The following is a 19,676-nucleotide window of genomic DNA, read 5'->3' on the forward strand; positions in this document are numbered from 1 at the left end:
GTGCACACCAGACTTGATTCATTTAATCAGCTGATCTCAGTCTTCAGACAGTTGATTGGTCGAATCATGTGTTCTTGATTGGTTGGAACAAAAACCTGCAGCCACATGGCCCTTTGTGGAATTGTTTGGACATACCTGACCTACACCGTTTGTGTCTGGCTGACTGCCTGCCCACATCAATGACATTAGGATTAAATAAATTCTGTTGGACTTTGCTGAAGCCTCATGAAAAGCTTCAGAAAAGCTGCAGCTGCAAAGCTATAGAAAACAGTTCAAACATCATCCCATGACAAAATGAAGAATGTTCTGCCTGTGCTCAAAACCTACGAGCAGGTGCCTAAAGTGAAGTGACAGCTCTGTCTTCACTTGTAAGTTTAAGTGTGGTTTTACTAAAGCTTCTTCTCGGAATTACCACATTTCAGTCTGAGGTCATGTATTCTGTGCCACATAAGATACATGTGAGCAGGAAGAAATCTGTGTACCAGTAAAACCTCTTTATAAAAGCAAGGGTCATATCCATCTAGTGTGCTGGAGGGAATGTGCAGTCCTGCTGTCTTCACACCCATATGGGAATCAGGACCAAGCCCTGCTTTAGCCAGACACATCCCCATGTAAACGTCATCAATGGGAAGAATGGTAATTGACTGAGACATTTTGTATATGACCAAAGCTGTGTAGCCAGATAAGAGGAAGCCCCCACCACCACAGTAGGGGGGGTATGAGTCTGACTCCTGCACCTGAACTGGGATAAAATACTTGCTCCCTGATGATCTAATGGGGCCCACGTTCTGGATCAGATGGCCAGTAAAGAGGTGCTTACGTCCATTATTGTCCTTCAGGCTTTGAAGATACTCAACCATGTTGTCTGTGTTGGCAAAGACGTCATCATCACCATTTAGCAGAAAGCGAGCGTTCGGACAGTTTCTTTCCATCCACTCCAGGAAGAGAATCTGCTTCAAAGTGAGGTTGTAGAATGAGTCGCTGAAGTTCCATTGAAGGATGTCATTGTACTCGCGGTGCTCCACCTCGAGGAGTTTGTTCAGTCTCTCCTTCTCAAAACCTGCATCCATCGTTCCTGAGACGAAGATCCTTCTGATCCACACACCATTGTGTAACCTCTCTTTAGCCCAGGTTTTGCGCAGCACCTCTCTGCGGTCATAGTTCATAGGGGAGCTTTTAATGACCAGTAAAAGGAAGACTTCTGCAGATCCATCAACTCCTCCACATTTGTCAGGAATGTCCAGTAGCATGGGGAAATGGCGACAGTGACGATAGTAGAGGAAGTCTTTTATACTGCCAGGAAGAGAGCTGAAGCCTGAGATGCTGGCAGCGGAGACATTTTGTTGACATCTTGGCCAGGAATATACGTAAGAGTTGTTTTTGGAAGGTAGCAGCTTTGTTTGACTGTAATCCTCTCTCACAGCTACTTGGAGGTGGATGGTTTTGTGGTCAATAAAATCTTTACAGAGATGGAGGACCAACAGGGCAAGACCTCCCACTAGCAAACATGTTCTTAGTCTGGTTTTTCTCATTGTTGAAACTCTGCAACGACAAAACAAAACACATTTCTTATCAACACATGTCGGTAATACATAGAATAACTGATAAGACTAATCATTAATTGTTATGGTAAATTAAGGAGTTAAGATGAAGGATCATTCAGACCTTGAAACATTCCAGTCACTCTGTAAAAGTGTGCACTGCCTCTCAGACTAAACCCAAGCTAAAAGGTGAATATTGAATATACATTCGTCAGATACGTTCTGCACTGTTTCAGCTTCAGTAGGCCCTTGTGAACTTGATAAGACCATGCAGTTTGAAGGGTTGTTGGTTTTTGTTTTGGAGTTGTGCTGTGTCTATTTGGTCACATATAACTGAATACAGTTTGAGAATAACTGGATTAACATTAACAATTCAAACGTGTATAAAGATGTTTTAAAATACTTAATATTCAATTACATGATGGACATATTAAAACATATTAAAGTAGAATACATTTAATTAATGACATGCATTTTGATCTGAGAAGAAATTACATGATCACAGACAGCAAGATTGAGATTTAAATTTGGAGCTCTCAGTTCAAAATCTGAAAAGGAAATTAAAACACTGGGCTATAAACGTTTCCTCTTTAATCTCTTGGTACTTATACTGATCACATTATGAGTCTGTAATTGCAGCTGAAAAAACCAGCATACGCACTTTGTTGTGTGTGACATTTAAGGAACATAAAATGACCTAAAAATAAAACAGTTGTCAAAATCTTTCATTGTGTCATTATCTACTGTGTAGCCTTTTAAAGTCAGCTTGCAAATCTTACTAGTTGGGCCATTAATGTTTGGGAGTTTCCATACCTTTCTTCCTACCCTTCTTTCTTTTTATTGTAAAAAAAACTCTTAAAACCTGCTGTATGCTGTTACCATTTATTGGATATTGCAGTTATTGTTAACAAATCTCATGTGCAGATACCAACAATTAAGTATTGTTTGTGTATCCAAAGCCAATGTACATACATTGCCGCATGCAGTTGTAGCAGTGCAAAGTGCAGAAGACTTTTAAGTTCTTTTGAGTTCAATAAGCCTCACAGCCTCTGGGAAGAAGCCGCACTTTAGCCATATTGTTCTAGCTTTGAGGCTGCGCAGCCTCCTGCCTGAGGGGAGGGGGTTAAACAGTTTGTGTGCCAGGTGGGTGGGGTTCTTTATGATACATAACGCTATGCTTCTGCACCTGCTGACATAAAAGTCCACCAAGGAAGGGAGGCTGCTGTTGGTTACCTTTTGGGCAGATTTAACCACCCGTTGGAGTGCCGTTCTGTTAGCTGCAGAGGAATGAGCCACACAGCTGCACTGGGTGACATGTTCATTGGCCCAGAAAAGTTTGGGCACCTTAGTTTATTCACAACTCCAAAGAGTAATAGCAGCGATCATGTTTTCAATCTCCAGAGAGTAGTTCCATGACAGGCAAATGCAACTGTGCATGTGAATGAACATGGCTACATTCAGAGAGCTTTGCTAGCTTGTTCAACATCTTGACTTAATACTACATTACAAATGTATCAAAGAGCTTCAATACAAATTCAAGAGCACAACAAGCTAGCACAGCTCTGTAAATGGAACCTCGTTCAGGCACATGCACAGTGGAAATACTGTCCAGTAAGGATGGGCATGATCAATCGATAATAATCACATTTTTTGTTGATCATGTGACATTTTTATCGATCAAACGCTGGTATCAAATAGAGGTTTCGTTGCGTAGTGTGAGTTTTGAAGCAATGCAATGAATTTCACTATGTGGCAGCAATGAGACATCTTACCAAAGAGGGAGGGGGCGATATTTGACAGAGAAAACGGCTCAGCTACATACGTGCTGCCATTTATATCAAACGTAAAACATGAAGAGGTCAAGGCGAAGTTTGGCGTGGGACCTTTTCAAACTAAAAAATTACGGAGTTCATTGTAAGCCCTGCACCTTGGCCAGGTTTCCCAGGCTGGCCTTTTTTTTTTGGAATTGTTTCTTAAAGAGGCTCATTTGTGTTTAAGAACGCTGTAGTGATTGATATGTGAAGAGGTCTGCCTCGGAGCCTCTGGCTCAGCTACTTTTATGAGTGCCACATATCTTTTTTGTTTAAGCTAAACAGTTTAACTTTAACTGTCTTGTCGAAGAGGATTGTTGGTGGACTACAGGTTTTTAAGATAAAAAATAATGATTAATCGATAATTGATTGTTAATTTTCCCGATGATCAATCAAGGAAATTTCTTCAAATGCCCATCCCTACTGTCCAGAGACTAAAAATTTCTGTTATGAGTCTTTGGAGCTGTTTTTAAACATACTGTCCCTGTGATCTTCTTGGTGACGCAACATGTCACCAATAGAGCTATGATTGCTGCTGCTGGCTGAAAGATTACACTCCTTAATTTCCCAGCCTTCACCATTATGTGTTAAGCAGTGCACCGGCACACTAAAAAAGGATGGACCCAATCACAAGCTAGAGGGGGAAAAAACAGATAAACAAGCTAGGAGTAACCATGGTTAGTGATGATTATCCATTCATTTTTCAAGATTAACTTTTAATGAAAAGTGAGTGTGTCTGCAAAACAAGACGTACACCCAGGCCAGCTGACAGTCTTGCCTGGGCCCGGGACGAGATAATCTTAGATGGGCCCCCCCCCGCACCCGGATCTCTCCTTTTCCTTGTACGGTACACCTATATTGTATGTTATGTTATGTTTTGTCCTGACGAGGGAATGGGGGTCAGATGAGTTACAGTTTGCTATTAAATGTAATGGTTTTTAAAGGTCACACTTTGCTTTTTATTTCTCTCCAATACTACCTATCTTTGGTGTTTCCCCCATTTTCCCCCAGTCACTTAGGGAGGCTCAAGGAAAAATATTTTTAGGTCCAGGAAGGATCAAGATGTAGAAGAAATACAAAGTCACACCCCAATCACCCCCTCCCTCTGATGAATAATTAACATTCCCTAAAAGGTTTCTTTTAATTTCTTTACCATATCTAGGGAGAGCTTCTCTCGGTTTTCTGACAATTAAGTGTTGAAACTTGACTCCTTATCTGCCATCCATCCCTCTGTCTAATGAGCAGTAAAATTACAGTAACCAAGCCCCACAGCTCACCTTTGGTTGGTACCTGATGGGATCATTTTCACACAAGATGCAGAAAGCACAATGTTTTACAATGTCCTTTTAGCTATAAGGCAGTATAACATGATATCAAGACAATAGCAGAAGGATATTAGTTTCCATTTCAGATAATGAGACAGTACTCTGTAAAGTTGTGATGTTTAGATTTTCTAAGCAAAGCAGCTGCTGTGATACTGTCAGTGTAGCCCATCCACTGAAGTACTGAGTGAGCTCAGTTAAATTTGCAACTAGAACAAGAACTCGACTTTTAGCATCAACTGCCCAAGTGTAATTACAGGACCCTTTTGGTTTAGTCCAAAGTATGAGGCACCATAAACCCTCACTGGAGCCCACTCACACCATGGCATTACCGCTCTGAACAAGCAGAGGCCAAGAGGACTGAGCAGACGAAGCCAAAGGCAGACATGAGGTGGCTTGGCACCTGCCTGCAGAATCCTTAGATGCTGCATACAGTGTAGGGTGGCAACAAATAAATGCTGTAATGTCTACTCAAAATGGGTGGAATATGTTACATGGGTGATGTCAGACAGTTCGTCATTAGAATAAACTGAATACTTATCTTGTGAAACATTTGCAAAAAAGGACGCTCCCGTGGAAAAGTGGAAAATTGACATAAGACTAGCCTCACCCTGTTACTCCAATGGAACTCACGGAGCAGTAAGTAACTGACTGAAAGAAACCTTTTAACCTCCAGATTAACATGCTGGGAGTGCCTAAAGTTAAGGGGAATTTCTTTTACCAAATCATTAACAGAAAATATAATATTTTACTACTTCCTCTTATCTCATCAACAATTCAGGTAATAATTCTCTGGCTTCACAGTAAAATAAAAAATGAGAATTATAGGGGAGAATGTCACAGCAGACACTAAACACAATTTTTAAAACCAAAAAAATATGATTTATGGTCAGATTTTAGTCCTGTGTTTGATTTAACATATAAGTAAAAGATCTGAATACTTCTCCAAGCACTGCAAATGAGGAGATTTTTGTCAATACAGCTCTACAACAAAAACAATCTAAACCATTATATTACTATCTATGGAGTATATGATCTGAGCATGTGTAGTCAGACCCCCACAACTGCCACTTTATGTTTGGCCCTTATTATTGAAAACTGGTAATCTCCTCAAGATCTAAATTATGCCAAAGAGCTCCCTCTGATCTTAGCATAGTCGATAGACTGTTAAAAAATGTAATTGTTTGTCATTAGATGTCTTAAATACTGAGAGATAAATCATGTTAAGACATACGTTCCTGTGTGATCTGACATTTCCTGTTGTGTATGTGTGGTTATTAACTGCACAGACCTATTGTTCTTGCATTGCCCACACAAGCAGAGACAGCTTTTCAGCCATGTACACAATTGACCACAAGAAAGCCATGTTTGATGCTGCACAGAATATGCATGCAGTACAAACAAGTGCAAAAATACTGAGGACCTTTAAAAACATTTCTTTTTTTTCTTTTTTTTTTAAGTAAAACATCCTAGCATACTTTAGACAATAGCCTATAGGAGATATTAACATCAGTCAAGATTAGTATAACATGAGGTTTATTGTTTGTTTCTGGCTTTTTTCTTATTTCGGATCCTATTTGCTGTCACCAACACAATATGATTTCCCTGTATGGGAAATACAATGATTGTGTTGATCAGTGTCAAATGAAATTCAGCACTGACCTTCACTTGATAAACTAAACTTTGCTTCATGGCATAAGATTAAAATATTATGAACCGTACAATAATACTTTAATACGGTCATTTCTACACCCATAAAACATCAGGATTTTGCCGTTATGTGCAGGTCACGGACTAGTCAATTTGGCTTCAAGGAAGTCACAATTTTAATGATCTGGTTACATTTATATTTGACTCACATAGCGTAGTGTGTGTGCGCGTATCAGGATATCAACTAGGCTAATTGTAAAGAAAAACATTTTAACACCTCATAATAATATTTTTTTCTATGAAGATCGGACGCATTGTTCGTCCGACTTGGTGCAAGGAAAAATCAAAAAAAGTGTTAATGGTCGATGTTTCGATCAAGCTTATAAAGACAAAATGTTTTTTAAAAACAACAACTTTGAAATGTTCGCGTTGCTTTAAAACGGAAAGTGAGTCCAAGTTATGAGTCATGTACTTACTGTTTTATGAAGACTGACCCTCTCGTCCCTCTGTGGCTGATGAGTAACATGAAGTCCAGTGTACAGCGGCATTATGCAGCCTGCATGTGGGGCGGTGCTAGCTGTGTGTGCAGACCCCCTGCGTTATCCATCCATATACACTCATCCATCATAAATATTGAATGCCAAACATGTACAGTAAACATTGGTTCCCACATAGAAAAATACACTAGTGACAGATATCACCTTGAAACAAGTGTGCAAGTATGCACTTGCATCAGTAATACCCCAAATATCTGAACATATTCATTTCCCGCTCAGTACCATTCTCCTCTAAGCATTCCTTTACCCTCTACTGAAGTGGCATGGTATTTGGTAATTATGGGGGACAATTCAGTTTTCTTTTATAAAAGCTCTTTTTTTTTTTTTTTTTTAGATCTAGTGTTTAAATTCACTTATATCCAACAGCATATGTCAAAGTTGAATAATCACAAGCTTTATCAGGTGTGTCTACTGATTAGCCTTGTGTTTAATTATTTCCTTGTGTGTGTGTGTGTGTGTGTGTGTGTGTGTGTGTGTGTGTGTGTGTGTGTGTGTGTGTGTGTGTGTGTGTGTGTGTGTGTGTGTGTGTGTGTGTGTGTGTGTGTGTGAATGCAAATTAGTGTGAAGGATGCATGTGGGCTCTCTGAGCCAAACACCAGTACAAGTCAAGAATAGAATACATCATGTTGTTCTCTCTCTGGTGATATCTCTCTTCCCTTCTCTCTATCTCACGTCATATTTCCTATTGCCAGTTACAGGCAAATCATCTTTGTGCATGTGTATGTGTGAATGTGTGTACTGCGAAGGCCCAAAGTTGTGTATGTGTGTTTTGTCAGGGCTTGTCTTTGCTTAACTCATACGGACCCTGAGAGCAAAAACATAACACAGACAGAACTGTCATCCCCGCTGAATGCAAGATTTTAACAGTACTTCTCAGATTTTTCTGTGACAAAATGTTCTCCATGCGTCAAGTTCTTCTCACGTTCTCCATGCTGAGTTTGAGCTGCTTCCCTCGGGCAGAAGGTATAAAGCACCCCATTGGAAACTTAATCGCTTCAAATACTAATTTGTGCCAACGGCAATTCGACTCATGAATGGTGCTAAGTGAGGCTGGGGGTTTGTGCAATGGTGTTTTTATCTTTTTATTCTTTTCATCTTTCCACTGGGATATGTGCAATATGGGAGATATGCAATCTGTCGGTTGTGCAATACGTCATATGTGCAATATACTCTGTGGGGGTACATGCAATGTGTGGTGTGTGCAGTTATGTAGTGTGTGCAATATGTAGATGTTCTATGTGTTGTTTTTGTTTTGTTTTTTGTGGTGGAGGTCATTTATTTATGTATCAGCTTGAGTCCAAGGTAGATTTCCCTGAGGGGACAATAAAGTATATTGTATCATATCGTAAAAACCTGTCTGTTTGTCTGTCCGTCTATCTATCTGTAGTTCAAAAATGGTGCTTTTGACGTTGTATGATCGCTCTCATTTTGTTGGTCAAGCACATGCTCAGATGGTGGGAGGCCAAGTGTGAACTTTCGAGTCTATGTCCAAGGTCATCTGCCTGAAAACTGTTGATTGTGGATTTGGAGCGAATCACTGAACCAAGCAAAGGTGTTCAAGAATCTAGGGGCCTGTATGTACATGTAGAGATAGAGCAAGGAGATCAGACATCTAAAAAGACACTCAGAGTGGAACCACTGCTCTTTTAAGTTGAAAGGAGTCACCAGATATAGTTGGGTTGCCTTCCTGTGGAAGTGTTTCAGTGTCATCCAACTGGGAGCAGACCCTGGGGCAGATCCAGAATACACTGATGGGAATAGATATCCTGAATGTGTTACAAGGCAGTGATGGTCAGCTGATTTGTGTCTTTGAGGTGTCTATTTCAACAAACACTAAATAATGATCTCAACCTTTACAAACTGAAGGAATTAAATGAGATGAGAAACATAACAAATGCACATTTCATACAGGCTATGATGAGTCACTCAATGGTCTGATGAGTAGAGATAATGAAAATCAATCATGAATCAAGGGGGTCTAAGGTGTAATGCTGTTCTGGAGGCTTGTGGTGGCCAAATGTTTAACTAAGACACTTTTCTGTTTTCTTTGTATTAAATTCTACCTATTATTATTTCTACATTTACATTTATAATCTTTTGTATTTAGAGCATTATCTATAAATGTAAAATATGTAGCTCCATTTTATTGTGCATCTGTGATGACAAAGCTGAAACTTGAACCTTCAGATATTAGTTAACCAACGATCTCACCATAAGGCCTTAGCCATCCTGGAGCCTTTGATCGTAACACATGAACTTCCGCAGCAGATGGAGATGCCCAATTGTCGTATAACATTATATGCTCAGATTTATATTCTTATGAGCACTTTAAGGACTTCACAGATGATCATGTTTTGTCACCAGTAAATTCTTTTTGACTAATAAAAAAAAAGTTTTTGCCAGAAATCTTGGAACGTTTGGTGGACAAAGGTAAGTGATTTAATTGAAGGCTATTTCTAGTTGATTGATGAAATTATTTGTGTTTAAATAATTTGAATAACCACAATAATGGCACCAGTGTGACTTAGAAAATGGTCATAGGCCCCAGACTTTCCCTGAACCTTTCATTGTTTATGCTATCATGATAAAAGAAAAACTGCTTTCGTCAACAGACATATTTATGTAGCTCCACAGAGTCAGCTCCAAAAATGGATTAACAGCCCTCAGGGCTGCACTAAATTCAAAAGCCAGTCGTGGTTTTTAAATATACAGTTGATGTCCTGGATCACTGCTATCACAAATACTCTAAGAAACAATATATCAGATTATTCAGGTAATATAATCCAGGAGGGGAAACACAGTAGATCAAAAGCTGCATGTCTGCTATCAGTAACTGGAATATCATTACTTAATGTTCACAATCATATGTTTAATCAGTAGTTAGTCAGGTTGATGTTTAATATTTCAACAAAGAAAAGGATATTATAGGATGTTAAAGTCAACTATGACGATGACAGCAGACAAATAGGTTCCTCAACACTGAGAACAAACGTGCAGGTATATCCTGGTCCAGTGTACTCTGGAGCTGTGCTCCCTTCATCAGTGATGTCAAACGTCTAACTCCATCTTGGGGCCTATTAAAGTGTTTGTTTTTAAATTTAAATAATCTTCAGGAATAAAAAAGCAATTGAATTGGTGAATATGTTATATACATTGGATGCACTCCCCTCAGCTATATCAGGATTAAAAGCATCTTAATCCCTCAGCTATATCAGTATTTATAGCATTTTTCAGCCTTCCAGGTTTTACTTTACTATTTTCACATCAGTATCATTTCCAGAAACAGGCAGCTGTTTTTGGTGGAAAAAACTCTGACAAACCCAAACATTTACATGTCCTACTACAGTCCTCTTGCATGCCCATGAATGAGTATGATGTGTAGTTTGTGTTAACAGCTTGTTGTGCTGGCCCAGTGGTCAAAAATAGAGTCACAGATTAAACAGATATAGCAAGCTTGTGACATCTGAAGATTTTATTTACTGCCCGAAAAGTGCATACATATTCTCTACATACCACTGTTGAGTTTTGCGCCAAACTACAGACAGCATCATACACTCATGTCATTATAAGATTGTTCATTAGGAGTCGCTGGGCTGAGATAGTGTTGTACTCTTGCACCTTGAGCTTGGTGTAGTCAGAACTTGTTAAAGAGGAAGGCGATGCATTTGGCTGTATCTGATACCTTATCTTAGCTTATCAGATGGGGTCAAATGCATCCCACGATACTAACTGGAACCACATCCCTGTAACCCACAGTGGACATGTTGACCAAAGAGAGAGGAAAAAACAGTCCCACATTATTCAGTTTTGATGATAATACTCTTTACTGTTATACAGTTTTCATTGTGATCAGAACAATGAGCTACAGTAAAGGTAAAGGTTCAATTAGTTTAAAGAACCCTTCTATACGTCGTGTTATGAGACATGACTTTAAACCAATATAAGGCCATTTTTCCCAATGACCAAGGCTGCACTTATTGATAAGAAAATGTCTCTCAAATTTTGCCAAATCACCTATCTATCAGCAGCATTCACCAACAAACTGTAGGCAAACTGGTTTGGGGCACTGCAAACTTTTGCATCTAATTGTCACGGACTCATGATTATTGGACTCTGTGTTTTTGTTCTCTTGGTTTTTTGTGTTATACTTATGTAATCCAGTCTTTTGTTTTATTTGATTTTTTTTTAAATTGGGTTTTGCTTTTTTATATTATTTGGGTTGTTGTTTGGAGGGACTGCCTTGAATTATTGGTTAGCTGATGGTTTTGTGTACTTGGTTTTATATTCATGTGTTTTCTTGGATGTTTTAATATATGCTGGGTTGTATTAAAAGTATTGTGTTTTCTGCGTTTTAGTTTTGAATTTGCTCTATGTTTCCCTTCTGTTTTCCTCCCCAGCTTGTGGTCTCTGCATTTGGGTCCACCTGCTCTGCTATTCATGACACTAATACCTTTTCCTTCCCCATTAGAGTGTAAGGGCAGGAAAGATTGTGGGTTACTCTACATTTAGAATAGGGCTGCACTACTATCCTCTTGATTTTTGTCTACAAAATGTCAGAAAATAGTGAAAAATGCCCATTATAATTCCATCAAGCTCATGGTTGCTGAGTGTCTTGTTTTGTCTAACCAACAGTCCAAAATCCAAATACGTTCAGTTTAAAACGATCAAATACTCACAATTGAGAAGTTGCAACCAGCTGATGTTTGGGATATAAACTAAAAAAATTATGACCTGTAGATCAGGTCTGTCCTGCTTTTACACAAAGCATGTTCTGTCAGCGTCTGACCTCCCAAGGTACTCAGAGTGACATCCGCCTACACACAGGCTTAAAAATACTTTTATCTTGTTCTCTTGTCAGGATGAAAAGAGCATAGAGGAAAAACAGTTGCAGCCTGTTTAAAATATGTATATTTCATTTTTCTGTGTGTTTGTTTTACTGAGTAAGATATTTTACTTACGAAATCTAAAATGTATTTTGTTTGACTTGTGTTTCTGTAATAAAAAAGGTTCACTTACTGGTATACTGCCATAGCTTATTTGATAAGTTGACATTGTGGGTGGGAGTCAGCGATGTGCTAACTGTGTGTAACTTGGAATTATGTGTCAAGTGTCCTGTGTCATTTTAGCTAGAGACTGTTTGTGATTTGGATATCCTTTTTCATTTTATAATTGACATTATGGGTGTGTGTGATCTACTAACTGCGTACCTTTGTATTATGTGTCATGTGTGTTTTTTGCTTCATACTGTTTGTTATTGTGCTCTCATGATTTTATTGTGACATGCCAAAGGGACTGCAGATTAAATTGAGCTAAAAGCTAACTCTGATACACTACAAAATAGTAACATTTATGTGTAACAATGTACATGGTGCCTTCTACACAGATTTAATATACAGATTTCATAGATGATCTGAATGAAATAAGGCATAATTTCATAATTTGCTCACCTCCACAGTGTTGAGTCATTGCAATGAGCACTAAGAGGTTGAAGAGTTCAGTAAAAACCTTAGCAGGTAATGAAGAGTGGGGATTCTTCGTGACGGGCTAGAGAGCCTTTGAATGTTCCAAAGCCTACATCCACCTTCAGGTTGTCCTGCACCTCATCCTGCTCATCGAGCACCATCCAGCAGCAGAGCTGGGTGTCCTTTAGGCTCAGGCCCCAGTAAGTGATCTCCTCGAAGCTGATGAGGAATATTTCTTATATGGCCCACAGCATTCTGCCTGTGTAGAAATGGCAAATGTGGTGGAAGTACACAGGGTCATGGTCGAAGAAGAAAATGTTTTTGTGCACAGGGTAGTCATCACACAGTGTGAGCAGCATAGCTCAGTCCCTGCAGAGGGCCAAAGAGTCTATCCGTTTCAGAGGATATTTGATAGCAAACTGTGTGGGAATATGAAATATGTTATCCCCAACATTAAAGCTAATGCTAATGCTTTTTTGCTGTTTGGGTTTCTCTTCAGCTTTCGCACACTCTATTTTCTCTAGAGAAAAAAGGAATGTGTTGTTGTCCTCTACACCCATTTTGAGGGAAGTTGATAGTAGGTAGTTGGTAATTTCGCAAACCATAGGCTCAAAGCAGGAAGTGAGAGAAACAGAGAAAAAAGCATAACAGGAAACACTCCAGGAAAATGACACACAATATCTTGCTGAGTCATCAAGAAAGTTACGTTTGGTGCTTTAAAAGCTAATATTCCAGTGAACAGCAGTCCTTCCTGTTTAGATGGCTCTGGAAATATGTGTTATATTCATCAGATAAGTGGATCAAAGACAAGCCACAAGGATTTTTTTTATCAATTTAATCTCACTGGTGGCCTTAAGTCTTAAGGAGTTGTAAATATAGGAGGGGTGACAAGATTGGGGAAAGTTGATTTAAGGATTTTGAAGTGACAAGAAAAAGGGCAAACTGAGGCCTGTTAGTATGCTGAGTAGGCGGTATTTGTGTTATTCCTCTTATAAATGAGCTTTTTGTGATCTTGTCTTTTTTTTCCATTTACTCATAATTCTTTACTCATTTAAATAAATATTCTGAATAAATATTTTTGGGCTTCCTAAAGGTAAGAATAAACCTCTTTGTTGAATAATCTTGCAGAGAAAACACTTTGTGTTTACAGTATGATTTGTGGTCCCCTACTGTTTGCATTATAATTGAATTTAATTCTAGATACAGGATTGTATCTGAGGGTGGATTGTTGTTTTTTCCATTAAAACAAAAGTGCTACAAGAGCATGACTTGTACACATGTTCAGTGTTAATTGAAAGTCTTTCCACACATGATAAACAGTGGCCTGCTTCATTTATGTTTGAATACAACTACTGTTGTTGTTATTGTTGCCTCACCCCCTGTCTAGACAACAAATGTTGCATGAGGAGCACGTCAGCAGAGCAGCAGGAGCAGTGAGTGCTCCGTCTGTGTGTCTACACTGGAGGCGTTCAGAAAATTGGCGATTAAAGTTAAAGAATTTGCAATACTAAATAAATGAATAGATGGCACCATACAGAATAAAACCAATAAAGTGCAATAGAAAATAAAAAAGTGCAAGAACTGAGTGCAAATGTTGCTGCTAACATAGACGCCCTGGCAGTTCAGTTCAAGTCGGACCAAGACCAGCGTGCAGGATTTGGGAGAACCTATGGTTGTCACGAAAGTAGCAAAAAAGCGTAAGTTCCTCTCTAGAGCCAGTGTTTGGTTGTCCCACTGGCCAACTGTAGAAACATAGCTGTGCAAGATAGGCTCGGTGGACCTGCTCGCTATGTAAAGGGCTCATTGTGAGGTAATGAAAACAGAATGATTCTTATTATTCAGGTGATTATACACTAATTAAAACATCAATATGAATATTACAGCCAAACACACTTTTAGTATTTTTACAATGGAAATCAAATATTGTTCAGTAAGTTCTTCCAAAGACTTTGGCAGCAGACGTGTTGCACTTGCAGACTGCTTTGGTATCAATCTTCTTTCCAGTTCATCACAAATCAACTTGATGACTGACCTACCCATTCTATGATTTAAAGCCTTTTGTTCTTTTCTTCTATGGTACTTCTGACACAGCCTGGAGGTATCATTTGGATCTTGCTGTAGTATGAACCCCCGGACCAACTACACCAGAGGGTATTGCATGGCTTTCTAAAGTGGTAGCCCTTTTGGTCCAGGTTGTCCGTCAAGTTGGGACAGAAGTTTTCATCAACTTTCAATGCTTAATTTATTTCCATTGCTGCAGAAAAACAGTTTTTAACCCATTACTTGATCCCTAGCCATTTTTATGACTCTGAAATTATTAGATTATTTTTCAGTTTATGGTAACTCAAACTTACGTAAGCCATTGGTTTGTGTATTTTGCTGTTTTATGTAGTTATTTAATATATATTTTGCTTAATTCATATTGAATCAGAAGCAAACTGTCTACATTATGTTTATTTGTAGTTAATTTAGTTTTTGTGTTTTGTCCACCCCTCATGTTTGTTAAATAGTTTGACCAGCAATTTTCCACTGTGTGTTCCCCTCATGTCTCATTAGGTCTGTCAGTTTGGTCTCTGTTAACTTCTGCTGTTCAGTCTACTGTATTTTGAGTTTAATTCAGTTTTGTTGAGCTTTTTTAGGGCTCACTTTAAATATCAAACACAAGTGCTCTTTTTTCTATGCTTTGTTTTGGACTAAAAAAAAAACAACAACAAAAAAAAAATTACTTTTTGAACTATAGACACCTGCATTGTGTGCTTTGCTGTTTGATTCTCAACAGTCACAAAAAGCTGCAACGAGTCATCAAAAACTAAAGCAAAATCACAGTTGTGACCATTTCTTATGAATGTTGTGCACTTGCAGAAATTATTTTGACCTTCTTACCTTTTGATGAAATTGTATCTCAAACAAATGAACTAGCCAGAGGTTAAATAGTTCCCTTAAAATATGACATTCACCTTTATTACTGAGCATGAATAAGGAAGTATTGTAAAGGAAGGAACAAGCTTAATCAGTTACAATCTTTTCCTTCTGACTTCATGCTGATTGTGTCTGGCAATAACAGAGGGAAGTACAGTCCTCTCAAAAACTAATCTGAATAACAAGGCTATTTAATTTGTTTTTATTGTCCACTGAAGACATTTGGGTTTCAGATCAAAAGATAAATTGTTCAGATAGAGTTCAGAATTACTTAATTCCTGGTATTTACATCTAGATGTGTTAAACAACTCTTTTATTTGAACCCACTAATTTTTCAAGTGAGCAAAAATATTGGAACATGCGACTGACAGGTGTTTCTTATTGCCCAAGTGTCTGCTGCCTTAGAGATTGATTGTTTGAACATTAAATAGCTCTGAATGTCTAGTCTTGGTTTTAGCCTTTGGGGTTCACCTGTGAAAACTGCATTTGTTGTTAAGAAAGGATAAATCAACCAGAGAGCTGTCTATGGGAGAAAACAGGGACAATCAATCAGATCCATTGCACCAACATTGGGCATAGCCAATACAACAATTTGGAATGTCCTGAAAAAGAAAAAAGAAACTACTGGTGTACGACAAACAGACATTGAACAGGTCAACAACAGCAGTTGATGATGGAAACATTGTTTGACGAAGACTCCAAGAGCAGAAATACACAGCCCATACCACAACATGGAAAGGCCAAAGTGTGGAGAAAGAAAGGATCTGCTTATGATCCAAAACATACAAGCTGTGAAGCACGGTGGAGGTGGTGTCATGGCTTGGGCCTGAATGGCTGCTTCCACTAATGTTTAATGATGATGTAACTCATGATGGTAGCAGAAGAATTACATCAGAAGTCTACAGAAACATTTTGTCTGCCAATTTACAGAGAAATGCATGCAAACTATCGAGAGGAACTTCATCATGCAGTAAGACAATGACCCCACAGTGCCAACACAACAGAGGACTTCATCATGGGGGAAAAAGTGGAAGGTTTTAGACTCACCAAGTCAATCACTGGATCTTAACCCAATAGAGCATGCATTTCACCTCCTGAAGAGAAGACTGAAGGGAGATGATGTCAGCGGCCTGCAGGGTTGATAAAGGTATTGAAAGCAAGGATTATACAACCAAATATGAATTGTTATTTACTTTAAGTTACTTTATGACTATCTGTTCCTTTACTTTTGCTCACCTAAAAATGGGGTGGCCTGATACAAAAGGTGCTATGTCCTGAGTTGTTTAATACATCTAGATATAAATAGGGCCAGTGTTACCAGTAACTAGTTACATGTAATAGCGTTACATAATTTAATTACAAAATAAATGTAACTGTAATATGTTACAGTTACTGAGAAAAAAAAGTAATTCAATTACAGTTATGAAAATGTTGATTACAAAGGGGGTTATATCTGAATTCAGACCTTTAAGATCATTTTTAAATAATTTAAACATGTTACTGAATAGATATTTTACTGTTTTTAATTATTTGAAAACAATATACACTACCAGTAAAACGTTTTACAACACCCCAATTTTTCCAGTTTTAATTGAAATTCAAGCAGTTCAAGTCCGATGAATAGCTTGAAATGGTACAAAGATAAGTGGTGAACTGCGAACTGAAAATTATACAAAAACACTTAAAAATGTAGGTCTTTCCTACAGAGGAATTGCGAAGAAAGTCAAAGTGTCAGTGAGTACAGTTTCCTCCTCAGAAACTGGGGGAAACTCTGAAAGGAAGAGGTCTGGCAGACCCAAAGCCACAACAGAGTCAAAAAGACAAGTTTATGAGAGTCAACAGCTTGTGTGATAGGCGGCTCACAGGACAACAGCTTCTAGCACAGCTTGGTCGTAGTAAGCAAGTCTCAGTTTCAACTGCGAAGAGAAGACTTCGAGTTGCAGGTTTGACAGGTCGAATTGCAGCAAGAAAGCCATTGCTAAGACGTCAGAATATGAAAAAGAGGCTTGCCTGTGCCATGAAACACCACCAATGGACTACTGAAGATTGGAAGAAGCTGTTATGGACTGATGTATCAAAATTTTAAATATTCTGTTCATCACGCAGGAGTTTTGCACGCCATTGAGTAGGCAAAAGGATAGTTCCTCAGTGTGTGACTTTAACTGTCAAACATGGAGGAGGAAGCATGATGGTCTGGGGCAGTTTTTCTGGATCCAGGGTCGGCTACCACAGCATTCTGCAGCGCCATGCAGTACCCTCTAAAATGCACGTAGTTGGTCAGGGGTTCATCCTACAGCAAGATAATGACCCAAAACATAAGTCCAAGCTATGCCAGAACTACCGTAGGAAAAAAGACCAAGATGGTAAGCTTGAAAAAAAAAAATTAAAAAAAAACTGGAAAAATTTGGGTGTTCTAAAACTTTTGACCAGTAGTGTGTGTGTGTGTGTGTATATATATATATATATATATATATATATATATATATATATATATATATATATATATATATATATATATAAATATTTTGTAAATAAATCATGATGTTGGTTTATTTTGAGCACACATGGGCTTGAATGGTGTCACAGCACCAATAAAGCCCAAGCCAGATTTTTGACTTTTCTCATAAAATACCTTCTAATGAATACATTTTCAAATGAGAGATAAATAAATCTTCTTTATAAAACTTATGAGGCCCCTTTAGGCAGCAGTCAAATGTGCTGGTGTCTGGTAACATCTTAAGACGTTTATGTTCCACAAAGCAAAAGACTGAGATGTTCCTCCATTCAATTATTTCATCAGTAGCATCACTTTTTTAGTCAAGACAAAGGTTGGACAAAAGGATGCTGTAAAACTCCATAATCTAAGTCTCACATTTATTTTTTTTTATCACACTCACAGTACAGTAAAGGACCATGCTTTGAGTCTAAAGTCTCAGTTTTTGTTGAACATGCTGACAAGGTTTCTCAAGGAATCAGAAAGTCAACTAGTTTAGTCTGTTGATTTATTAATTTATTTTTCCCACATCAGAAGACTGAAAATATCGATAAATCTCATCTGCACTGTTTGTCTTAATTTTATCTGGCGTTCATACCTCATAAAGAAACAGATGAACAGTGTATTCTGCTTGCTTTGCATAAATAACAGCGATCAGATTTTTATTTACTGTTTTGGGCTCCTTTATAAATCCTTGTTTTGGGGTGATTTACTGTTTTGATTACATTTGTATTTCATACTAACCAGATGCTGTCGTTGCATTATCTTTGTTTTATCTTTGCTTTACAATTGTATTTTTATGACTCAAATGCATTTGTAATTTAATGATTTGCTATGACCAGAGTAGACAGAAAATGATTGACTAGGATATTTGAGATGTGCTACCTTTTCATATTTTTGAGTTAACGTGTTATTTCTGCAGGCTTATATTCTCCTCTGTATACTGAGGAGTTAATGTCACTTTTTTTAAAAACAGAAGATGGGCTAGAATTAAAACTAGACACAGTAACTCAGTATTAGGTGGATTAATAATATACTTTATGCAGTTGGAGAGTGAAAAGTTATTTATTGTACATTAAAGAGTACTGGAATAGTTCTCTAGTCTAGTCTCACTCCGTTTTCATGTGCTGGAGGCTCATGACGTATGTTTACTTTCAGACATTCACATTACAGTCAGCGTATCATGTTTTCACAGTGGTTAATGAACTACAGACTTTGATATCATAAAGTGACGAGATTTAATCAACTCAGAGGCAGGGAAGAGAGGACGGAAAAAGGAAATCTGGACAGAAATATCTAAGAAAAAAACATAAAATACTTTATTTGATTAATTTACAGCCTTTAACAGTTTTTTTCATGGTGCAAATACAGTGCTGCAAGAACTGCCAGAAAATAAATAAAACCCTTTCTTAAAATAAATACCAACCACACAACTCAGCAGTTTCAGCACACTTATAGAAGCATCTCTCAATCAGTGCCGATTAATTCTTTATGCTACAGCAGATTTATACATTTCCTTGAGACAAAAATAACAAAAAAAGTAACTACTACAATAAGCAGGCTCCGTGCACAAGAGCAAAATCAAGTCAGCCGGAGCCATTTAACAAAAGAAAACACATTTTTCCCATTGTAGCACCAGTTCCCAGAAAGCATCCACACACACACACACACACACACACACACACACACACACACACACACACACACACACACACACACACACACACACACACACACACACACACACACACACACACACACACACACACACACACACACACACACACCTCTTATTTCTCCACTTATTATCCAGCATTAATAATATATTAATACTAATATGAACTATGTGCAGCACCAGATCAACCCTTTCAACTTCAGAGACTCAAAAAACATAATAAAAAATGATTTTTGCATAAATTA

General features: G+C 38.1%; 1 protein-coding gene across 1 annotated transcript; it reads right to left on the reverse strand.

Moving 5' to 3' along the window:
• Nucleotides 1–389: 389 nt before the first annotated feature.
• LOC133985223 (N-acetyllactosaminide beta-1,3-N-acetylglucosaminyltransferase 3-like) lies at nt 390–1,532 on the reverse strand. Its single transcript, XM_062424820.1, has one exon. It carries the CDS (start codon nt 1,530–1,532, stop codon nt 390–392), a length of 1,143 nt encoding a protein of 380 aa, XP_062280804.1.
• Nucleotides 1,533–19,676: the final 18,144 nt, after the last annotated feature.

This window comes from Scomber scombrus, chromosome 8 (assembly GCF_963691925.1).
Source record: "Scomber scombrus chromosome 8, fScoSco1.1, whole genome shotgun sequence".
Classification (NCBI taxonomy): Eukaryota; Metazoa; Chordata; class Actinopteri; order Scombriformes; family Scombridae; genus Scomber; species Scomber scombrus.